Source organism: Cibotium barometz, chromosome 38, assembly GCF_041138505.1.
Source record: "Cibotium barometz isolate CiBa-2024 chromosome 38, ASM4113850v1, whole genome shotgun sequence".
Classification (NCBI taxonomy): domain Eukaryota; kingdom Viridiplantae; phylum Streptophyta; class Polypodiopsida; order Cyatheales; family Cibotiaceae; genus Cibotium; species Cibotium barometz.
The window spans coordinates 20,896,439-20,921,653 of record NC_141083.1 but is presented as its reverse complement, the minus strand read 5'-3'; the positions used below and the strand labels follow the sequence as shown (position 1 = coordinate 20,921,653).

At 40.8% G+C, this 25,215-nt stretch overlaps 2 protein-coding genes across 2 annotated transcripts; both read left to right on the top strand.

The window, feature by feature from the left end:
• Positions 1-1,404: 1,404 nt before the first annotated feature.
• On the top strand, positions 1,405-3,953 carry LOC147616458 (uncharacterized). The gene has a single exon (XM_086777531.1). The coding sequence runs from the start codon at positions 1,481-1,483 to the stop codon at positions 3,416-3,418; it is 1,938 nt and encodes a 645-aa protein (XP_086633657.1). The 5' UTR covers positions 1,405-1,480; the 3' UTR covers positions 3,419-3,953.
• A 6,733-nt stretch (positions 3,954-10,686) lies between these two features.
• LOC147616457 (small ribosomal subunit protein eS19z-like) lies at positions 10,687-12,828 on the top strand. The gene is made up of 4 exons (XM_086777530.1): positions 10,687-10,873; positions 12,069-12,159; positions 12,276-12,459; positions 12,559-12,828. The coding sequence occupies exons 1-4, from the start codon at positions 10,790-10,792 to the stop codon at positions 12,632-12,634; spliced, it is 435 nt and encodes a 144-aa protein (XP_086633656.1). The 5' UTR covers positions 10,687-10,789; the 3' UTR covers positions 12,635-12,828.
• The last annotated feature ends 12,387 nt before the right edge of the window (positions 12,829-25,215 follow it).

Genomic DNA, 25,215 nt, shown 5'->3' with positions numbered 1-25,215 from the left:
AAAGAAAAGGCAAGCTAACACAAGGCAAAAAAGGTATTGTAAAAAGAAGCAAGCTATAGCTTTTTATTCTCATGAGACATACCTAAATGAATGAATGTTAAAGGAGGAATTTAATCACGAGACAATCTCATATCTAAAAAGTGCTATGTGGGTGTAGTGATAGTTTAGTGGTTGACGCATCGACCTTTTGATTAAGAGATCTTGAGACTTATACCTTGCATTTTGGTGCCGTTATATGGATCATTTGTTTATGATGCCAAGGTTAGGTTGAGCTTAACTTAGAACTCATTCAATTTTAAAAAAAATATTCTCAAATTTGTGGGAGAAGGGAAAATACATCCTTAAAATTTTTTAAAGATTTAGTTATAATTAGATTTTAGAGCATGAAGAGATCGCTTGTTCAAAATCACAAATTTTTGTGGTAAATTGTTCAAGCTATGAGAGCGTGAGTTTGAATCGACTCGACATGTCCTCCCCCACCTCCCCTCCCATTTTTTCCCCCTCCCCCTCTTAGATTATAAGGTATGTGATTAAAGAAACTAACCTCTCTCAACAAAATAATAATAATCATCATGAATTCCTCTTTCATTCATGGTAAGCAGGAATGATGAAAGATTCAAAAACAAGTTGCGAATTATTATTAATTTGCAAATGGGATCTTTCCACCAACATTGAAAGGAGAACCCTTTTAATACAAAAAAGACAAACTACTATGGCCCATAAAATACAAGAAAGCACATAAAATATTAAATGTTATATTAAGAAATTATCTAAATTATATACATTCAATCCCACGATCCTTTGATGGCTCAGGGATCAGTGATGACTCACAAATTTGACAAAACCACCTTTGACTAGTGACTTATCTCTCCACTTCTAATTAGTAACAATCAAGGTTGCTTTTTGATGGGTGTCAAGCCTGTTTTGGGTATTTTGGTTGTACTTTGACCGTTGAAAAAAAAGGTAAATTGTGAAAAAAAATGGCCATTATTTCTACTGAACCCATCATTTTGAAGGGTGACCCAGCTCATCAAAATTCATCCTTGGTAACAATGTCTTGAGTAAGGCACCACGAAATTTGTTGGAAACACACACACACACACACACACACACGCATGCACGCACACTCTCCCTCTTTCTCAGCTTCCAAAGTCGGTAGTTTTATAGATGTTCAAGGTCATGGGGAGAAAAAAGAGTGTATTTAGAACGCATGTAAAAAGAGTCGGTAGTTTAATAGATGTTCAAGGTCATGGGGAGAAAAAAGAGTGTATTTAGAACGCATGTAAAATGAGGGGTTTAGCAAAAGGGGTGCTGGTCAACGTGGGTTGAGAACAAGTCAACCTGCAGAGCAACTTCCATGAAAGTTGATGAACGGTCTACATTTAATTTTTAGGCCATAACTTCAACTCATCCCATTTACCTTCCCTTCCATCTTCGGCCCTGCGCTCCGTTTCCTTCCTTTCATGCGAGCTCCATAGCTATGGCTATGTCCAAGATCGAGGACCTTTTAACCGTTCCCCTTCAACTAGCAGATACCCTTCGCAAGGCCGCCAGCGAGGCCGGATCGTTCCGCAGTGAGTGCGCAGAGTTGAGTGCTACCTCAGAGAAGCTCTCCAAGCTTCTGCGCGCCATCGCGCACCTCGACGGAGCCGGCAGCCCTCTCTACACCCGCCCCCTGCGCCGCATGCTCCATGAACTCGAGAAATCGTTCCGCAAAGCTCTCATCCTTGTCAGGAAATGCAACAGAAAAGGAGTCATCAAAAGGGTCATCACCATCACCTCCACCCACGACTTCAAACGGGTAAGCTGTTACCTCAAGAACTCTATTGCAGACCTCACATGGTTTCTCAACATCTCCGCCATGGGAGAGAACCGCGCCGAGGGTATTGGCGGCATGCCGCCCATCGCCTCTGTGGAACCCATGCTTGGATACTGCTGGGAGCATGTTGCCCACCTGCATCGTGGTTCGGAACAGGAGAGAGAAGACGCCGCTGTCTTTCTCCGCGACTATGCGCAAAACAATGAGCGGTTCATCAAACTCATGGTTGAAGAAGAGGCCATTGTCCCACTTCTCAAAGTGTTGCAAGATGGGACCCTAAATGCAAGGGAGGCGGCAGCTTGGTCCCTTGGCAACATGGCAAAGGACGCAGATGTGGTCAAGCAGATGATTGAGCATGGACTTGCCCCTGTGTTTGTGCAGGTCCTCCATAGTGCGCCCATGAAAGTGCAGGCTGCAGTTGCCTGGGCATTGGCAGAGATTTTGGATGTGGATTCAGAACAGCAGAACCTTTTCCTAGAGCAGGCCGTTGTGCGGCCCTTGGTTGCGCTTCTTGGCGAGTCCTTGGAGGAGATTGCCAAACCTGAACCACCCATGACAATGCATTCACTCATGTCAAGCATGGCAACTAGTAAGGTTTCTGTGCCATCACAACAAAAGCATGATCAGTTGATGAGTCGTGTTCCTAAGCCTTTGAATTCATCTCTGAGTCGACCCAAACCAGGCAATCATGTGGGCAGAGCAACAGGTGCTGTGGTACGGATAAGGAATGGAAATGTGACCAGCACGCAAATGGAGAATGGTCATGGGCTCACTCCAAGGGAGCTTAATCGAAGGGAGAGAGAGAATGCAGATCCTGAATTGAAGGCACAACTCAAAGCGCAAGTTGCTCATGCATTGCGGAAGTTGGCAAAGGGCAACTCAAAAACGTGCAAGAGTATAACAGAAACAAAAGCTCTTCTGTGCTTTGCTACTCTGATGGAGAAGGCAAGGGGGGCAATACAGCTCAATTCTACAATGGCGGTCATGGAGATTGCAGCTGTGGCTGAGAATGATGTTGATCTTAGAAGGGCAGCGTTTAAGATGAGCACGCCAGCAGCCAAAGCAGTGGTGGATCAGCTTTTACGGCTTGTGGAAGAAGGGAGTTTGGAGGTGAGGGTGGCTTGCATTAAAGCCATTGGTTGCTTGTCGAGGACTTTCCCAGCAAGGGAAACAAGGGTTGTGAAGCCTCTTGTCAAGCAGCTCGAAGTTTCAGAAGACACGATGTTGGAGACGGTGATGGCTTTGATAAAGTTTGCATGTGAGGAAAATTTTCTGCATAATGAACACTCGAGGGCAATTGTGGAAGCTTCTGCCGCCCCCCACCTTGTGCAGCTGATCTTTTTTGGAAGAGGTGAGGTTCAGCAGGCCGCAGTAACTCTTATGTGCTACCTTGCTATGTATGGGGGAGAGAGTGAAGCATTGGCAGAAGCGGATCCTCTACCGGCTCTCAAGGGGTTTGCTAAGAGCATGAGTGAAGCGTTCGCAAAGACCCCTCATCTGCACTCGTTGGAGCAATTATTATATCAAGCCATCACGCATTTAGAGATTTACCATGGAATGGCTTCTAGGGACATTTCTGATCCTTACTTTTATAATTAATCCACTTCATCTGGGGGCTGTCTAAGCTCTTCTCACCATCATCTGGAATACTGTCATAGTCAGCGTGTTTCATGCCCTTCATTCTTTTGCGACTGATTGTTGAGCCTCTGGCTCATTTTCCGAAGATACATAGCCTGTGGGTTGTAGGCTGATTTATGAATGTAGATATATATACAGTTCTAAATGTCAACATTGACCTTGGTGGATCATGGAAAGCCTTCACATTAGCATGTTCAGGTCATGCCAAGAGGTTACAGAGGAGGCTTGTGCGAGTGCTACATCTATTGGAGTTAGGGTCTCTTCGTTAAACCCTAGTGCATAACATACCTATGTCAAGCCAAATATCTTATGTTCCTACATTACACAAGCTTCTAAGCTCTAGAGACGTGTTCTTGGAAAAACCTTTGCAGTGACCTGTAAACTTCAACCCCTTGGTTCTAATGTGTGTATAATTGCCATGAACACAGTTCACTCACATTGGCTCAATCAACTCTTAAACTACATGATAAAGTGGGGGGCGATGGACAATGAACAATCTGAAACGAGCATGAATTGGTGGATAATGTTAAACTACATGATAATGATGTTGGATTGCTCATGAGCCACATGTGATGTTTGCAAATTCAGTTGCTTATACTCTACTACATGTGTAAGTCTTGAGCAAGGATAAATTTGAGATTCATTGATAAAACTTAGAAGATTTAGGAACTCAATGATCAAATCTGATATTACAAAGCTTATAAATGAACTAAACACAAGCCAAAGTTAGCATTAAGCATGAGTCACTTTGAAGTTACCATTTTTTGTAGGAATTTCTTGATGGTGGAACTACCACTCGAGTATATGTTTGATCATTACCTTGGTATGATGTGATGGTGGGCATGGGCAGCACTTGCTTGCAACCCATGTGGCTAGGGCTTAGCCTTGGCCATGGTCCCCAGTTGGGGGCGGCCATGTGGCCCGTGTGGCTTGCACAGCTACATGGTCAAGTAGCCACAAATTTTTTTTTGTGTGGTAAATAATAATTCAAGGTTTTTAAATTTTATAAATATAAATTTAAAAATATCAAGATAAAAATAAAAATAAAAAAATCCAAAAAGGGGGGATTTTATGTAGGGGCAAAAAAAATTTTTAATAAGGAGGGGGGAATTTTGGAAAAAAAAAAGGAATTGGGGGCTGGGGAGGGGGTAGAATTTAAAGGGGGTAAAATAAAAAAGGGCCTAAGAAGGGGGTTATCTGTGTACATGTGTGTATGTGCATTTTGTGCATGTACGTGCAAGTGTGTTTGTATAGTGTATGGAGGGGGTGCATATACATGTATGTGCATGTTTGCATGCGTGCAAGTGTAGGTGTGCATGCAGGTGGCTTATGTTTTGTGTGCATGTGAGTAAGTGTGTGTATTATGTGCACGTGCGTACATGTACACGTGCATAAGTGAAAGTACGTGTGTGTGTGTGGGTACATGTGCGTGTGTAGTGTCCTAGTGTGGGTGCACGTGGGAGTGTATGTTATCATGCGTGTAGGGACTACGTGTTTTAACTTTTTGGGAGTGTATATGTGCATTTCCAAGGTGTTTGTGGAAATGTGTGGTTATTTGTCTTTTGTTATTTTTAGTTTTGTGTTGGGTATTTGATTTTTAATCATTCCCATTAGATATCTATGTACACTTTAGAGGGGGCTTGAGGTTTACGGCTTACTATGTGGGCTCAATGAGCGAAGGCAGAGAACCGCTTGTCCATCCATGACAAAAGCTTGACAAAACTGCTGTCGACTTTGTTGGTTGGCTTTGCTAGTGCACTTGACTGAACTTTGGTCTCAGCTGGTGAGTTGATGATGTGGCATGCCCATGAGGGTGATGTGGGACCATGGTGATCGCTTTGAGCCTAGTGCTAAGGGAGTGTGAACGAGGATCTCTCGGGGATTGGCACCATGGGTGGCTTTTCTTTGATTTGGATTGATGGGGGTGCGACTGCAACACATGGACTTGGTGAAACATCCACGGTTTCTTCCAATTACTTTAGTGGTGGAGTCGACAAGTGAATCGAGGGCAAGCCACTGCTCAAGCCATTGCTCTCCACTTCTGCTTAGACTTTAGGTGGCTCTAGCTTTGGGTCTCCACACCCACTTGGACTTGATGTTCAAGGGTGTGTTTGTGGAGGCCCAAGGCGTGGTTTTCTTTGATCTTGGAACCCAAATATAGGGGTTCCCTACATAGAATCAAATAAACTTGGTGAAACATTCATGGTTTCTTCCAATTACTTTGTTGGTGGGGTCGACAAGTGAGGCGAGGGCCAAGCCATCGATCTCCACTTCTGCTTCGAATTTGGGGGTGACACCAACTTCAGGTCTCCACACCCACTTGGATTTGATGTTCAAGGGTGTGTTTGTAGAGGCCCAGGGCATGGTTTTCTTTGATTTGGAACCCAAATGTAGGGGTTCCCTATGTAGAATCAAATGGTTGCTACCAGATCTTTGCTTTGGCATTAAACCTACCTTGGTTGGCCAGGATACTCTTGGGTCCCTACTCCTTCTTAGTGACTTCTTAGGTCCCTACTTCTTTCTATGTAGAATCAAATGGTTGCTACCAGGTCTTTGCTTTGGCATTAAACCTACCTTGGTTGGCCATGATACTCTTGGGTCCCTACTCCTTCTTAGTGACCTCCCGAAGAGGCTATTGAGGTTGGTGCTTGGGGAGTGTTCTTTATCTCTGTTGGCTAGGGTTGGAGGGATTGTTATGTCGAGGTGAGAGAAGTGTTGTGTACTAGGGGTTACCTAAAAGGATGGTATGTATGGTCATAGATTGGGAATTCCTTACTGCAAGGATGGTTGCAACAGATGGTGTGAGGGGTGGGTGGCCTTACAAGGGCCACGTCTCCCAAGATAAGACATTATCTTTCTAGAGGAAACTCTAGCTCAAGGCGAGCAAGTTCCATTGTTGTTGCTATCTCAACATCATGAAGAGTGGCTACACGTACAAATATCTGTATACTTGGGAGTGTATGAACTTTTTGGTTGTTTTCCTTGAGGCACATGCCCTCTATTTTTCACTATTAACCTCTCGTTTTTGCTCGTTTTTCTTGTGAATTTGATATAGCATGTCTTGGGTGAGAGGTCCATAGTAGCATTTCAACTTGTTATTTACCATTGAATTGTCCTTCTATCTTAGCCCCATCCAGGGTCTCTATCTTTATTGCATGGTGAGGAGTAACTTTGGTGAATTTGAAAGGAGTAACTTCGGTGACTCTGTAAGGACCTTGGTCTCTATACTTAAGTTTTTGTTTGGTGTTCTTGACACAGTACATAAGTACCATGTCTCCTATCTTGAGTTTTTGTTTGGTTTTCTTAACGCTATATATAAGTACCATGTCTCCTACCTTGAGTTTTTGTTTGGTGTTCGTGATGTTGTACATAAGTATCATGTATCTGACCTTGAGTTTTTGTTTGTTCTTGATGTTGTACATAAGTATCATGTATCTGACCTTGAGTTTTTGTTTGTTCTTGATGTTGTACATAAGTATCATGTATCTGACCTTGAGTTTATGTTTAGTGTTCTTGATGTTGTATATAAGTACCATGACTCCTACCTTCATGCACTTGTCATCAAGCCATACTTGCTTGCACCATAGTTTCTCAACCATCAATCCGTATGCGAATCACAATCTTTGCTCGCTTAGTTGCTTTAAGGCAACTAACCCTCTCTGCGAGAGGGTTTCCCTTGAGGTTATACCTTGTTGCAATTTAAAGGCTTGGAACCAAGTGTTCCATAGGCATGATTACGTCAAGCCCGAATGTAACTTATAGAAAGGTGTGTTGTTGACAACCACCTTGTATACGGTGCAATAGGCCCATAGAGCAGAGTGTAACTTGTGCTCCGAATCGCTTCTTGATGCCTCTACCATCTTGGTGCGAAGGGTGCAAAACGTCTTGTTTGTGCTTTCGACTTGGATGTTCGATTTGGATGGCGTTTGCTTATGGTGGGGGTAGTAAGGTGTCAACTTCCTGTGCACCACAAGAAACTCCCAATCATGAACCAGGCCTTCTGAGAGGATCTTCTCTAGACATCCATCACCATGAATGTGTGGTAGAAACTTACTCCTCAACGGTGTTAATCTTTGTACCTTCTTTGTATCTTGCAGGGGGATGCCTAAGGGTTTAGTTGTGTTCTTATTGGCAAGCTTGGCCACACGAGGCTTGTGTCTACAAGTAGTGTGCTTCCCCATCCCTTCCAACAAACCTTCGTGATTATGCTAACACTAGCACCACCATCATCCTAGATCCCAAAACCACCATTTCTTTGTTCACAATGTTTATTTCATTGCTTTCAAAATAGTGCCCTAGCTTGTTCATGGGCACTTTTGGTTGTTCTTTGGTTTTTTTCTCTTTTGGTTGTTCTTTGTTTTTTTTCTTACTTTGATGGGCTTATAGTAGATGTTCAACTCTTTGTAAATGTAATATGCCTAGTCGTGTCCTGCTTATACTGAGATACACTTTCTACAACTTGTTCAACTCCACTTTATTGTATCTACCAACATTCTTTACTTGCATTATCATGGCTAATGCCTTGCATGCCTTCTTCTACACCATGATATCCTTAATGTTCGCATATTTTGTGCCATTTGTGTTGAGCTTCATATTCTCATATTCTGTGGCATTTGTGTTAAATTTCCTTTCCTTCAGCATGTCATCAAAAGGCAAGTCGTTGATATAATTTGCTTTAATCGTAATCTGGACTTTGCTGCCATTCGGGTGAGTCATTTCGCTTGTCTTTGTCCCCCTGATTGTAGTTCTCAAGGAACTCTACACACATATACCGGGATTTATATATTTAGGCAAGTGTTCTGCATACCTATCGAATCCCATTGCTTGCAGCTTGGCTCCTTGACATTCGAGTCCTCCAAGAAAAACATGCATTCCTAGGAGTGATGCTGAAAGTGCACTTTTTCCTTAGGTGTCTACATCCCTTTACACCATGTATCATGCCACTTGGTCCATGTGGGGACCCAAGTGTGCCTTCTTATGAGACATGGATGTAGAAAATAGTATGGGAAAATGTCAAATGTAAAAATTACAAGAGTAAAGTCAAGGGTAGATTCCAAGTGACATAAGTGATGATATAGAAAAAGCCACATTGGATGATTTAAGAGAATCAAGGAATGATTGGTAGATCTAGATGCTTCCATGAGAGGCTATATAATGATGTACTCCCAATGCTCATTTGAGTTGAATTTGCAAGGAGTATGATTATAAGTTTCTATTCTTGATTAGTGTGTCATTAAGCTCATCACTTGCTATGAGCCTCCCTAACCATGTTAATTTTTCTACAACCTACTCTATACATGTATCCTTCTATTCCTCCTCCCCACATTTGTGTGTGTACATGCATCAAGCCTCATGGCCAAAGCATGTTGTGGGTTAAAAAAATAAAATAAAATTGTAGTTGTGTGTGAGCTACACACTACACACTTCGTATATATAAGTTATAGATCCTTGTACTTGCATTCTCTTATTTAAGAGTTTATCTTAATTTATTTGTGAGCTACACACTACACACTTTATGTGTGTAAGTTATAGATCCTTGTAATTGCATTCTCTTATTTGAGAGATTATCTTAATTTATTTGCAAGTAATTGTGAGCGATATGCAATCTAGCTATCCACTCCATTTGATATTTTTAAAACAAAAACATAACAAATTTCTAATATAAGTTGGTCAATGAACTTTGAACCTTCATTTTACAAGCTTCAAGTTAGCTTCCATCAGAGTAGTAGTAGGTATACATGAATGTGTATTAAAATTTACAATACAAACAAACATTTAGTTTATCAACAATAAAGAATTTAGAACTTATCCATAATAATGACGAGAATAATGACTACCAACTAGGTTTAAGAGGTCCAAATAGAAAGCAAGACTTGTATTTGACAACATCACACTAATAAAAAAATTACTCCAAACAAAGATTACACTTCTTCTTATAAACAAAGATTACAAGTGCCTATGGACACATGAAAGTCTTACATTATTACTAATTATCCAAGGTCCACTACAATATTATGCCAAAACTACTATATTTAAGTTTGTCAATCCAATGGTAGTATTCATGAAGTATACAAAATATACATTCTATTAGAAGGGGTCACGGTCATTTATCAATAAATGGGTAATCAATCTTACAAGTCCAACAAAAAGGGGGCATGTGTCTGATGTGGCACCCCCTATTTTGTGTCTCCGGGGCCACATCAACTGGACACTTGCAATAGAAAATGTGATTCGCCCTCAACCCCTCCATGGAGATTGGCAACCACGTTTTTGCACAACAAGAAGACAATGTTGACCTGCAACAACAATTGGTGGGGGTTTGAACCCACCGGAACCCATCGCTTGAGGACAAGCACCTTTACCACTTGGGCTAGAATGATTTGATGAAATCCATGGGTATTAGTAGCGTTATGTTATGTTGTGGGCTCTTGGTGTGAACTGCTTGGCCGCGAACCTTCCCTCCTCCTCAGATGTCTGCTAGTACAGTGTGAACCAACTCTTAGTGTGCACGAATGTGCAAAGGTGCTGGCCTTTAATGCTTTATTAAATGTCCATAGCCTAGTTAACTCGGGTGTGGGAAAGCTAAGTAAGATTCATGCTGCACGTCTTAAATGTTTGAGGTAATGCAATCCTCTTGAGTCTTAAAAGCTATTTATTGTTACGCGTGGTAGCCTAGTTGATAAGTCTTAAACGTTTTATGGGAGGTATTGGGTTCAAGTCCTCTTGGGGACACCTCATACTAAGGGTGTGTTCATGTGCAGGTGGGCACATAGGCTGCCATCCACACACCTTAGGCTGTCGTTGCTCGATCATCTTAGTGCTTCCTCTTCGGCGATCCTGTGAGATGATAACATGTGTGCAATGCTTACCCTTCAAGCTCACACTCTGGATTAGGGACGATGGTTGCCATGGACATCAAAGATCGCGACTCAACTTGTGATGCCTAGTTCTACCACCAAAGTTGTACAAGGTGTTCACTCCAACCGATCGAGCAACTGACTTGTGGGCCTCGCACACTTGTCCACTGCCTACAAAGTGGCCAATATTTGGAAAGGTGGTACCCCCTTGTGGTACTCGAGTGTGTGTGTGGTGAGTAGTATGGTGAGTGTGTGTAGCCAGGTGAAATTCCTGTGTGCGACTAGACATGCTCTTAATTAGAAAGACTTGGAAGTTGGAGCTCTTTGCCCGCCACCCAAATGTGAAAGCTTCACACCACGTATGCACTCTCTAGGGTTTGATTTGTATTAGTCTCTCTTCCCCCTGTAAGGATTTCCCTTTGAAGCTCCTGTGTGTGGCACAGGCGATCTGCGTTTGGCGTTGTGCAGAGAAGCCATGGCGACCGCAAAGACTGTGAAGGACGTCTCCTCTCATGAGTTTGTGCGTGCATACGCTGCCCACCTCAAGCGCTCTGGCAAGGTTAGTTTCTGTCGCCATAGTTAGGGTTTCAAGATCTTAGTCCTGGCAAGGGTTTCCTGTAGGGTTTTAAGCTCTCGGGGGAAGAAAAATGGCCAGGATTTTACAATCTCTGGGTAGCGTTGTGTCCAGGGGTTTACCATTCATTTTTAACGTGATTTCCAGCTTGGAGGATCACACGTTTTAAGCTCCTTCGAGTTTTGGTCAGGATTCTGGCGCGAAAGGTTTAGGGTTTCTGGATCCATAGGGCTCAGGCTCCAAACACTGGTTGCTCCAAGCGATCGGTAGAGTATCGAAGCTCTGAGTTTTTTAAAGGGTTCAAGTTTTCATCATCCGTGGTTCTTGGCTACGGCATAATTAATGCAGTGTCTGAGGTGGTGTTTTTGACCATAATCAGGGATTCAAGCGCTGAGGTTGTAATGTCTTGAGTTCGTGATTCTCTTAGGCTAGCTTAAGTACAATGTCTGATTCTCGCTCTTATAGTGTGTTTCCTTAAGTTGTCGTACCTGTCCTGTTTGTTCCATCGCTAAAGTTCTCTCACCACTTACGAGCAAAGTAGAGTCTAGTCAGTATTCTTCTTGGCCCTTGGAAATGTTTGCGGCATCATGTCTCTTATAGCTCTTAAAAGCTGCTTCATTGTCAGGGTAATTCATATGCCTATGTTTGTTTTTGCTGCCCGTTCTGTTTCACGTCTAAGCATTAAGATGCACCATTTTTTGTGTCTCATAGATAGAAGACATTCTAAGGAGTTCAGGCTATGGTTGATCACTGTTTTGAGTAACTGAAATCAAATATCTGAGTGTTTAGAGTACAGGTTGATGATTTTTAAGGGCAAAGTTAACCCCTCCATTTCATGTGCGAGTTCTGAGAGTGACATTCTCTTAACCTGATTTTTCTTTGCAAGCGGTGTGAACTTTGATTGCTATTCAACAGGTCTTTTGCAGTATGATGTAAGGATCTTTTAGAGTTTGATTGTAGGTGTCTGTGTTTGTCGGAAAAGCGTTGTGGAAACTCTTTGATGGCAACTCAACAGGTCTACTGCGTATGATGAGATGAAAGGATCTTTAGAGCTTGCTTGTAGGTGTCTGTGCTTGTTGGAAAAGCGTTGAGGAAACTTTGCATTATGATGTCTTGATTCCTTTTTCAAAGGCTTCATGATTTATCAGTTTAATGTTGTAACAAATGTTTGGTTATGCAGATTGAGATTCCCTCGTGGTCTGACATTGTGAAGACTGCGACTTTCAAGGAACTTGCTCCCTACGACCCTGATTGGTACTACATCAGAGCTGGTAAGCAGAGCTAAATTTGAATATGTAGTCTGTCGAATTCACAGATTTTTCAGCTGCCTGGTGGCAACGCTGCTTCTTTATGACTAATGTTCAAATTATTTTGAAATTGTCTATAGCATCCATGGCCAGGAAAATCTATCTTCGTGGAGGTGTTGGAGTAGGGGCATTCAGGAAGATCTACGGTGGCCGAAAGAGCAACGGGAGCCGGCCTTCCCATTTCGGGAAAAGCAGTGGCTCTATAGCTCGTGATGTGCTCAAGCAACTTGAAAAGATTGATATTGTTGAGAAGGATCCAAAGGGGTGGGTTTTACTTAAAGAGTTCAAGTGGTATTTTTGTGTATGGTAAGCGTTGATACATTATTTGACTCATTTAACACACTGTGGGTGTGCCAATTGCAGGGGAAGACGGATAACCTCAAACGGCCAACGAGACTTGGATCAGGTTGCAGGGCGCATTGCTGTCCCGGCTGCCTGAGGTCGCATGTCTTTCTTAAGAGGCATAGTTTAGGGGGTTTGTGTTCACAGAGAAGACTTCATTCCATTCACTAATTGCGAATTTCATTCCCAGATGTAGCCTTTTACCACAAGTTTTGTTATGTTTGGTTTGCTGCCAAGTTAAGTGTATGTGTACGTCTTAATGAGTTTTCCCTTGGGCTGGTTCTTATGTTACAGTGCTTATTCTTGTAATGTTTTGTGTGGGCGTGCTTAGTGGGCTTAACAGAATATATCTAAGTAATGTATGGATGCTCTTAAGATGTTAGTTTGAATGTATCTGAAATCAAATTTGAACTCCCTGGACATTGAATGCAAGCAGTCTGGAAATACACTGTGTGGAGTGCATTACTAGTGCAGAGATTCTTTTATTGTCCACAATTTGTAATCCAGCTTGGCTGTTGAACGACGTGGCCTCCCCTGAAGCCTCTGCCGCCCTTTCTGAGCTTGTTCTTTAGGAACCCTACTTCAATATGGGTGATGGAATCCCCCCTGCAAATTGCTAAAGGACCTTTTATATATTTGCTGTTTTTTTTCTTAATTAAGCTGAGATTTGCTTCTGAAAGATGATCCTGGATGTCCCATGGCGTAAGCCCCAAAGGACGTCTGACCTTTACTTTAGGTGACTGTCGAGGCATCAGCTGTTAGATGCAGGATTCACGGGCATGGTGGTCTTAATGCAAAAAGTAATCCCCCCCTGGAATGGTTTTCAGTGGATTTGTTTTAGACCTGAAGTTCAAGTCAAGATTTTTAGAAAAACAATTTTTTCTTGGTTTGTAAATTTGTAGGGTGTACAAGCTAATGGTGCATTTTCCTCGCATGTTTCCTTCGTGAAGCAGAAGTTGACAGTCACAAACTGTTGTGCATGTCATAATCTTCACCTTACTGGCTCCATCTTGCTCCAAGTGAATTATTTGCTAGCTCCTTTATATGGCAATTGAAGTGTTTGTTTCTTGACGTGATTTAAGGAATATACATTCAGTGGTGAAGTTTTGTGTTGTCATGGACGGGAAGGTGTATTGAATGCATAATAGTTCCAAAGGTTACAAACCCCTTCCCTAGACTAAGTGAGTGGTGGTGCCCTGCCCATCCCATGGGGTCCCCTGTTTGTCCAGGGATTTTTTTTCATGTTATATGGGTATCTAGACGGTTATGTAGCTCTCTTAGGATTGATTGATAAAACTGTTTGGGCATATAGTAGGAGTTGTGATAATTTTGATGTGGATTTTGCCTGCTCCTAGAGGGAAGTTTGCCTGCATTCTGCCTTATTCACCAGATCCTAAGGTCCCCTTGCTTCATAGCTCGTCTTGTACCGGTATCAAAGCTTGCTCTTGATCCATTTGTTCCAAAATTTACCCAAAAGTTTTGTATATTTTCATGGTATTTTTAAGCCCTTATTTTGTGCTCTTGGCCTCCCTTTGCTCAAAGATGGTGACCTACATCCATGCGTACTCTTTGCTTTGTAGCTCTTCTTGTACTGGTATCAAAACTTGCTCTTGATCCATTTTTTCCAAAATTTATCCAAAAGTTTTGTATATTTCTCATGGTATTTTTTAGCCCTTATTTTGTGCTTGGAAACTCTAGAAATCCATCACCTTATGCTTCTGTCTTCACATATATGATAATTAGGGTAACCAATGCTTGATATGGATGATTAATAGCATATGGTTAGAATGTTTGTCACAGGTGTTTAAGCATCATGGTATATTCCACAATATTATAATACAATCAAATAAGTGGTGTCCTTTCACACCTAATATCCAAGGGGAAAATCCAAAGGGAGAAAAGTGTCCTTGGTTAGTCCATGTTCACATGTGGCATTACTCATAGCATATGTGGCATAACTCATAGCATATATGCCAATAATACATCACTATGTACAAGTTGTAATTTTTTAATAGCTCTCACAGATCCATCCTTTGGAAATGATGCTCGATGAATTTTGCCAAGAATACATCTTACACACTTCATAAAATCCTAAAAAAGCAGGTGATGAAAATACAGCCTCACGGCGCATTTTTCTAAGCAAATCCATGTCCTAACCATCCTAAGCAAGCATACAATGGATTCTTTGAAGTGCTTGAAGATTTTTTGGTGATTTACCTTGCATTTTGGTGGTGAATGGAGGGAGAGCTACAAAGTTGCAAATCAGGCATTATGTTTTTTGTCTTCAAGGTTTGAATCTTCACCTTCTTCAAGCATTGGAGCTTTCCAAGTGTCATTAGTGAGTTGCTCTTTCTCATTGGGGCTACACAGTTACAAATCAAGCATCACTTTTTTTGTCTTAAAGGCTTGAATCTTCACCTTATGCTTCTGTCTTCACATATATGATAATTAGGGTAACCAATGCTTGATATGGATGATTAATAGCATATGGTTAGAATGTTTGTCACAGGTGTTTAAGCATCATGGTATATTCCACAATATTATAATACAATCAAATAAGTGGTGTCCTTTCACACCTAATATCCAAGGGGAAAATCCAAAGGGAGAAAAGTGTCCTTGGTTAGTCCATGTTCACATGTGGCATTACTCATAGCATATGTGGCATAACTCATAGCATATATGCCAATAATACATCACTATGTACAAGTTGTAATTTTTTAATAGCTCTCACAGATCCATCCTTTGGAAATGATGCTCGATGAATTTTGCCAAGAATACATCTCACACACTTCATAAAATCCTAAAAAAGCAGGTGATGAAAATACAGCCTCACGGCGCATTTTTCTAAGCAAATCCATGTCCTAACCATCCTAAGCAAGCATACAATGGATTCTTTGAAGTGCTTGAAGATTTTTTGGTGATTTACCTTGCATTTTGGTGGTGAATGGAGGGAGAGCTACAAAGTTGCAAATCAGGCATTATGTTTTTTGTCTTCAAGGTTTGAATCTTCACCTTCTTCAAGCATTGGAGCTTTCCAAGTGTCATTAGTGAGTTGCTCTTTCTCATTGGGGCTACACAGTTACAAATCAAGCATCACTTTTTTTGTCTTAAAGGCTTGAATCTTCACCTTCTTCAAGCATTGGAGCTTTCCAAGTACCATTGGTGAGTTGCTCTCTCTCATTGGGGTATTAATGAATGATTTTTATTGTAAGTTCTCAGGGAGATTTAGGGTTTAGAGCAAATTTTAAATTGCAGCAGTGAACCCCAAAACAGAGAATAGTAAAGCACGTTGGATTCTTATTGTTTTAACACATTTGAATAGTACGTATCTAGAGCCTCTTGTAGTACCTAAAATCTTCAAAATTTGACAAGATTTGAGGTTTTTACATTTTGTTTTCCATTTTAGCTTGTCATGCCAAGAGTGACCACCTTGGTTCTTCAAGAGTTAAAGGATACGGAGAATATGAAACATTGAGGATGGGGATATTAATCCCAAGGTTGGGAGCTCGCATGTGAGGATGTTCACATATTTGAATAGTACGTGTCTAGAGTCTCTTGTAGTACATCTACAATCTCCAAAATTCAACAAGATTTCAGGTTTCCACGTTTGTTTTCCATTTTAGCTTGTCATGCCAAAAGAGTGACCACCTTGGTTCTTCAAGAGCTAATCATGGTAGGAAACCTAAGTCAAATGTAGCACTTGCTATGAATAGTGACATAGCATAATTGATGATTCTAGTGCATGGAATGTTGGAAATAGTTATGAAGCCAATGGTAGAAGAAATCAAAGGACTTTGCAATGATTTGAAGAGTGAGTTGTCATAACACAAAATCAAGATCTTGTGTGGCAACGCATTCATCGATCTACTCCAGTGCACGATTCCTTTGTGGAAAGAATCTCTTATGACTTGGGTGGACATCATAGTGGATCAAACAATGTCGAAGGCACAAGGCAAGCTAAAGACATTATATTTAGTGACATGGGTCAAGCTGCATTTGGTAACAAGGAGAACAATTTGAACTTGCATTCTTTCCTTGGACCCACGAGTAATTTGATGTATGTGTCTTTACTAAGTGATGCAAAGAACATGCATACCAATCTTCTTAACACAAGTCATGGTTATCATTAAGGTTTCACTTTAAGATTTCATGGATATGAAGATCATTACGAAAGATGCTAAGATGACAATGTTCATGCTCATGGGAATCAACAAGTGGATCGAGAAGAGTTTAGAGGAATGAAAGATAAAATCGTGCTTACCAAGTTCAATGGCGAAGCTACGTTTCACAAAGATTTTGAAGAGTGGATCAACAAGATGGATCTCTACGTCGAGATGAATCCTCGAAGTGAAAGGGCCAAGATCTATTACGCGATCTTGTACTTACAAGGGTATGCTCATGCTTGGTGGAGGCATCACCAATCACAAGTGTACGAAATCACAACATGGGATGATTTCAAGGAGGATATGAAAGATGCATCCACCTCAAAGGTGCATAAGGACAAGAAGCTTGTTTGTGAGTGGGATAATCTCCAACAAAGATATTCAAGTGTGAAGGAGTACACGCACAAGTTTCTCAAGCTTATGCTTCATGTGAAAGGGTTTAGTGAAGATTTCAAAATTGTGAAGTATATCAAGGGCTTGAACACTATTGGAGTGGATGTCAAAGCTCAATGATCGACCACTCTCAAAGAAGCCATGATCTTAGCCGAGATTTATGAAGAGAAATATATGCTAATGCATGGTCAAATAGATTGCTGGACTTTGGTTCAAATGCTTCCACCACAAGGCAAGTGAGGGATTCTCACACCACTCCGAGTCTACCTAAGTTTTCGTCCGTAATGGTAATGGCAATAAACAAAATTTCAAGTTTGGTAACACTTCTCAAGCCTTCACAAAGGAGACAGAAAGTCTTACAATAATGGAGCTAACAAGAGGAAATTTGTGAAGGAGGACCATATCAATGAATTGAGGAACAAAGGCCTATGTTATAAATGTGGTGAGAAGTGGCACAAGGACCATGTCAAATCATGCAAGGCACGTAATGTCACTATCAACATGATGTTCCCGGAAGTGATGGATGAGGAAATTGACAAGGATGTGGAATCATTTGATGATTGCTTTGAATGTGTGGATGCTAACAATGACATAGAGCCAGATGGTGAGTTTCCATTTGACCCTGGTAATGCTCTATGGAAACCTTGTGATGAAGATAATGGTTTAGCCACTACTTTATGTGCTACGGATGTATTTGTGCATGATGCCACTCTATGCTTAATCTCCAATACACATACTTTTGTGAATTGACAATCATTGTGCAATCTTAAATTGTACCCGGATGCCTTGGCAATAATGCACAAAGTTCAAGTGGAAAATGGAGATGCTATCATTGTGCAATCTTAAATTGTCTCGGATGCCTTGGTAATAATGTGCAAAGTTGAAATGGAAAACGGGGATGCTATGGATTGTACAATGGTTTATAAGGATGTGGATGTATTGTTCTCAAAAGATTACACTTGCAAAGCAAACTTTCTAGTATTGAACATGGTGCCAAATTGACACGGTTTTGGGTTGCGATTGATTATCCACTCTTGGGTCCTTCTCCACGAATTTGTAGCAAGGCTCCATGAGCTTTATGCATGGAGAAATGAGTGTCACTTTGCATGGATTTTGTAGCTCAAAGTTGATTTTGATTAATGGCACTAAACTCAAGAGAGCTTGAAAAATGGGGCAAATGTATGCACTATAGTTTTGCAAAGATGAAGAGCATGTGAAGGAGAGAAAGAATACACATAAGAGAATGACAAAACTAAAACATGAAGATGTTTTTCAAATGTCTAAGTGCTTGCCACCCAAGCGTGATGTGGATCATGGGATAGAGCTTAAGCCTAATGCTAGGCTCGTTAACAAGTCTCATCAATCGAGGGGATTCTTGGGTCCTTTATCTTTCTATCAGAGGTTCACTGAGAAATATGCTCATATAGCGGCTCCATTGAGATGGTCAAGTTAAAGAAAGAGGCATTCTTTTGGTAGCCCATAAGAGCTTAAGAGCTAAAAAAGATGCTTACTTCGATTCCTATTTTTGTATGCTCAGATTTCTCCAAGCCTTTCACTATAAGAGCGGATGCATGTGGAAGAGAGATTGGTGCCGTGTTGTACCAAGATCATGGGGTGATTGCATTTGAGAGCCGCAAGCTTGATGACAACGAGATGGAGTTGCATGTTTATGACCAAGAGATATTGCAATCTTGCATGCAATCAAGAAATGACATCACTATCTCTATGGAAGCAAGTTCTTTGTGAGAAGTGATCATAGAGAACTCATTTACTTCTTATCATAATCTAATCTCTCACCTAAGCAAAGAAGGTGGTTGGCTACCCTTCAAAACTATGCGGATTTACTTTTTAGAGTGTGGGCATGCTCATTATTGGCTATCACGAAGGTGCACAAGGATTCGTTTGATTGATGAAGAGATATCACAAATGGAAAAAAAAATTACAACATGGTACTTGTGATGATTTACCTCATTTTCTGTTGCATAATGTTATTTTATACTATCTTGTGCCTCATTTGACTTTCAAACAAAAGATTATGGATCAGATCTATTCTTCTCCCATGACGGGACAATTGGTTTTGTTCAAAACCTATGATGCCATAAGGAAGAGATTTCATTGGAATGGCCAATGGAGAGATGTGAAAGAATGTCTCCGAATGTATGTAATGTCAACTCAACAAGAATCCTACGCAAAAGCCTAGCGGTTTGCTTCAGCCCTTAATAATCCTGGATGGTAAGTGTACACACACTACAATGGATTTTATTATTGGCTTGTCTCCTACCAATAGAGGGTGGGATAAAATCTATGTTATGGTTGATCATTTGATAAAAGCTACCCATTTCGTGCCAACAAAAGTGAGATACTTGGCATCCATGGTTGCACATTAGTTCATAGAACATGTGTTCAAGATGCATGGTATGCCACGACAAATAGTGAGTGATTGAGATGTGAAGTTTATGGGAACATTTTGGCGTACATTATTTGAGAGGAAGGGGACTAGATTGACTCCAAGCACAGCCTATCACCCGAAAATTGATGGTCAAACCGAGAGGGTGAGAACACGTGGCTTCTTGAGACTTACTTGAGGCATTATTGCTATGAGACACAACATGCATGGGATGATTGGCTGCATTTGGCAGAATTCGCCTATAATAGCACATATTATGTGAGCATTGGAATTTTAACTTTTGAGGCTATTTATAGCTACAAGACGCATGTGCCAATTGTAACATTCAAGCATGATGATGTGAATCCCCATGCAAAGGGGATGAAGTGGAAAGGATGCAAGCTCTCTTGCAAACATGCAAAGAGAACATTAAGAAGTCTCAAGAGGCCTAAATTTTCTAGAATTCACTGTGAAGAGGCCTAAATGAAGCTCAAAATGGATGCAAATGGTGGGTGCACTTCATGAAAGACATGCACTACCAAGTACTATACTTTGGAGGTTGCTGGAGAGCATTAAATGAATATTTGAAGCCATAATGCTCAAGCATGCTCTCTTGGATAGTTTTATATAAGGATAAGTGTTGGTGGCTTCCTTTGATACCTCACTCACACCTTAATCTTACAATGGTCTTTGACATGATGCATGTTTCAAGGATGAAACATAATTGGTTGGGGATGGTTTGTAATGATGTGGGAGCCTGGACACATGTAAATATAATAATCATAGGCTATGGGCCAAATAAAGAGGACAAGACCATGGGTAATGGACTTGGGCCAAGGCCAAGTGTGGGGGCCAAAGGCTTAAGTGAGTATGAACATGGGGCAAGCTTGGTATAAATGATAATTTTGTAAGTTTACTAATGATCGTTAATCACTACTAATCAAAATTATAGTTTTTCAAGATTATGGCTTTCTTGGCCTACCTTTGCTCAAGGATGGCGACCTACACCCATGCCTACTCTATGCCCTGGGTAGCCCTCTCTTGCAATAAGTTACAAATATAATAGGTTATGTGACTGTAAGTTGACTGAGATAATGGTTTCAAATTTGAATCCATTACATAGTGATGAGTAATCCAATTTGAAAGGGCATGTTTCTTGTGGATTAAGGACCGAAAAATCTAGTTGGAGGAGAAGATGAATGTAGACATACAGGGTGCAGAAAGCTACAAGGGACTAATTCAACTATGAATGGTGTTTCCTATGGAAAAATGGGACTTGTGGTTTCATAAAAACATAAAAACTACATTAGTGAACATAATTGCGTAACACTGTAATAAAGGTTGGACTATTTTTAAGTTTGGCCTATCTAGCGTTAAAATTAGTCATTTATATGTAAGTCATTCTTGACAATAAGCAAGTCATTCTTGACAATAAGCAAGTCAGTCATTCCCTTGCAATAGTTTTTTTGTGAGCTCTCTTTCTTCTCTCTTCTTGCTTGCTTGCATGCTATTAGATTCTTACATGCTTGATGGATGTTTGTTTGAATAGGTGTGATTGTACATTTCTCTCTTTCATTAGCTTCTTCTTTCCATCTCTTTTGTGAGAGAGAACTAATGCAAAGAGATTGTTTCATTAGCTTCTTTCTCTCTCTTGAGAGAACCATCGCGAAGGATGATCTCTTCTTGCCTCCAGCTAGGTATTGAGAGCTCTCCTTTCACCCTTTTGGGTAAAGGTTTCCGTTCACCCTTCACACCGGTGTGATAATAGAGTAAGGATGTGACAGAGGAGCTAGCACACCCACATAAGGAAGTTGCAGTTGTGGCTCGGAGACAAGATCCAATGGCACATGCTTCGATAAGGCTAAGGTAAGCTCTTCACTTGAAAATATTTAGCACCGTGTTAGGGACTAGCTTAGGGCTTAGTTTCATTTATCCATCCATTCCAAGCTATTGGGATTACCCAATATTTTTCGATGTTAATCAGGAGGTCACACTTTGAAAAACATACAGTTTTGGAGCATTTGGATGTGTTTGTGTGGTTGATTTTGATTTGAAGTTTATTTTATATTAGAGCATTCATTTTATCTATTGGTAAGGAAAAAACTTGGTCTTTTGGTGATTTACATGAAATTGGAGTCCAAGAGGCTTAGCTTTTATTGATTTGATATGAGAATTAGTTTTAACAATTGTAACTTAAAGTGGAATCCATTAGGATGAAGTAGAGTGGTATTGTCAATTTTTTATGTTTGCATTCATAATTTTTCTTGCATTGTTGGAACTAGTAGATTAGAAGCATCCTAAACAATAAAAAATAATTAAAAAATATTTAATTAGCTGCATCACAACAATTAATTAGGATTAGGATCATCCCATCAAGTCCAAAAGATCTTAAAAATAATAAAAAATTAGCTTAAATCAGCTCTAAGATAGGAGACATGAGTTTACAGTCTCGCTTAAAAAACTTAAAAAGGCACGAGCTTGGACACGTGAGTCGTGAGTCTAAACACGTGAACCTATAGATGTGAGCTTGGAGACGTGAGTCTAGAGGTAGGTATATCTCACATTACAGACTAATTACTATTGTCATAATATTTTTTATATTTTAAAGCTCACAAAATATTTTTTGATTAATTACCATTGCATTAAACACCATCCACTCAAGCTCCCGTTGCTACGTAATCCATCTTGCTGAAAACCTTTCATAATATCACATCATGAAAAGAGAGACACTTTTGGTTTCCTTAATACTCATATCTTGGTTATAAGCTTTAAAAGAATTCTTTAATACTCATATCTCGGTTATAAGCTTGTTAAAAGAATTCTTTAATACTCATATCTCGGTTATAAGCTTGTTAAAAGAATTCTTTAACACTAGTCTTGTGTACAGAAAAAGCCATTTTTATGGCTTTTAGAGACTTTGTAAAAAAAATCATTTCTCTTTGAGTATAATATTCTAAAGATATTTCTATTAGGAAAATACTCTCAATAATAGATTTAAATCTTTATGTTAGAAAAGTGCACACACAAGGGCACACCTTTCGCGCTCGCCCACCTGTGCCCATGCACGGTACCTACATATTTCAATAGAGGCATAACAATTTAGTCCCTTCTCGCATCTCACACAACACACAAACACCTAATATCAACCCTTTAGGTGCATCTCTAGATGGGGGGACCATGGTGTCCATGGTATGATCCATTTCCTGGGAACCCTTCACATTGCAAGCACCTCCAAAGAGCTACAATGCATGTAACCTTTTCTTTAACTCTACTTCATCGCCAACACAACATCGTTTTGGCTAGCATTTTCACCACAAAGAAGCCTCATCTCTCAGCATCATCATGGAGTGAGATCAGGGCATACTTTTATGTTATGCCATGAGGATCCAAATCACCATCTACCCATGCTAATCATTCCATGGTGGTCATGGCCCTCATGAAAAGATGCAGGGGAGAAGAGAGCTTAAGCTCTGCAAGCACACACACATTCACACAAACCCTAGAAGAGAACACACAAGGTGAGAGGCTGAAAATTCTTCTTTTTCTTCACACAACAAAAGAGGTCTACAAAGAAGATAAAGTGACTAACACACATACTAGAGTATATACAAGAGGTCCATAATGTGAATACGCTAAGTGGAGTGGGTAGGTGTGGACTAGTCGGTGTAGTCCAGCTGTAGAATCTCTGGCGAAGATATGTCGGTGCAAGCTACCAAACCCACCAGTGATATGTAAGTGTCAAACGATCATGCAGGCGCCTTGTGAGTGTCAGCTCATGTTGAGCTTGACATCTCAACACTCCCCCTCAAGCTCAACTCCAGCTCATGAACTCCAAGCATATCTCAAAAATTGCCGAGCTTCTCAGACTTCGTGAAGATGTCAACGACCTGATCTTGTGTGCTGACATAGGCCAAGTTGATGTCGCTTGCCAAGACTCTCTCCCTGCTCAATATTTTTCATCCATGCATGGAAAACTGGGTTCCTGGCCAACTGTATACTGCTAAGATTGTCACAATATATGACAATCTTTCTCTCCACATGCAACCCCAAATCAGCAGCTTACATAACCAAGCTACCTCACACGCTGCCACCACAGCTTCTCTCTGTACTTGACAAGGCAACTGTGGGCTGCTTCTTTGTTGCTCCATGTCACATCAGCACTCCCCAATGAAAACATAAATCCACTGGTAGGTCTCCTGTCCGAGATTCTACCTGCCCAATCTACATATGTGTACCCCTATAGCTCCAATGGTACACCTGTTGCATAAACAATGCATAATCAACAATGGCCCTCAAATACCGAAGTGTGCGTTGCATACTATCAAGATGTGGTTTGTGTGGAACCTGCATAAACTGCATCTCTAAGTCAACAGTGTAATTCAAATCTGGTCTGTTGATCGTGACATAAATCGAAATCCCCATAATCTTCCTGTACATAGTGGGATCCTCTAACACATAACCTGCATCTGCACTAAGCTTGCCATTTTGATCTAATGGCACCGAGATTGACTTATAATCAGCCATCCCATACTTGGATAACATGTCCAATCCATACTGTCTCTGTGACAACCAAATACCATCAGGTGTACAAATGACCTCAATTTTCAAAAAGTAGCGCAAATCTCGCAAATCCTTCATCTCAAACTTCCTTTTGAGAGAAGACTTTTCACATGCTCAATCTCTTCCAAGTTATCACCCCTAACAATAAGATCATCTACATATATGGTGATGATCACAATACCCTTATTACTCTTGCGCACATACAAAGAGTGATATGCATCTACCATATGAAAACCAATAGTGACAAGATACTCAACAATCTTGTCATGCCATGCTCGTGGAGTTTGCTTCATCCCATACAAAGCCTTACGAAGCTTACATACATACTCTGGGTGACCTGTATCCTCAAAACAAGGCGGCTGATCCATATACACTTCTTCTTACAAGCCACCATGCAAAAACACATTTTTTACATCCATCTGATGTAAAAACTAGTCTTTAGGTGCTGCAGCCACCGCAATCACAACTCTCATAGTTGGCATCTTTGCAACTGGGGCAAATGTCTCCTCATAAAATCAATCCCATGTGTCTGCGCATATCCTTTGGCTACCAATCTAGCCTTGTACCTACTTATGCTACCATCACTGTTATGTTTCACCTTATACAGTCACTTATAGCCGATAGCTTTCTTGCCTTCAAGCAATGGTACCAAATCCCAAGTCTCATTTTCATACAATGCATCCATAGCTTTCTCCCAACACACATTTCCAATAGCCTCATCAAAACATGTGGGTTCTACAACTTTCACAACTTTTGTTGCCATATAAGCATAGTGATGTGCCACATAACAATCATAAAGTCAACCTTTGCATAGGGTTTTCGACTCTTCCAAATCTTCGTAACTTTGCATTCATGGCTTCCATAGCCTTCTTCACACCTGGTGTCCTTATTGCTAGAATCCCAAGCTCCTCATCAAGGCTCATCTCTGAGCCACTAGACTCTCCACCATCAACAAGAGAATATCCTGCAAAAATATCAGGCATACCAAGGGGCTCAACCACTTTCTCTTTGCCTTTATGTGATGTACCAATAACATTTTCAGGGCTGGTATTATGATGTAGCCTGCCACTCCATGGTCTATCAACAGAACCGCTAGATGAGGAATCTCCTGGTCCACTCAATGATTGTGATTTTTACTGACTTACAATCACGTTTCCACTTACATCAGCCCCAACA

What these genes read in the sequence shown, in the direction of transcription:
- LOC147616458 (XM_086777531.1), top strand. Translation starts at nt 1,481, where the DNA reads ATGGCTATGTCCAAGATCGAGGACCTTTTAACCGTTCCCCTTCAACTA.
- LOC147616457 (XM_086777530.1), top strand. Translation starts at nt 10,790, where the DNA reads ATGGCGACCGCAAAGACTGTGAAGGACGTCTCCTCTCATGAGTTTGTG. An exon ending in ACCTCAAGCGCTCTGGCAAG is followed by an intron (nt 10,874 to 12,068) that starts GTTAGTTTCTGT and finishes TTGGTTATGCAG; the next exon opens with ATTGAGATTCCCTCGTGGTC. An exon ending in GTTGAGAAGGATCCAAAGGG is followed by an intron (nt 12,460 to 12,558) that starts GTGGGTTTTACT and finishes TGCCAATTGCAG; the next exon opens with GGGAAGACGGATAACCTCAA.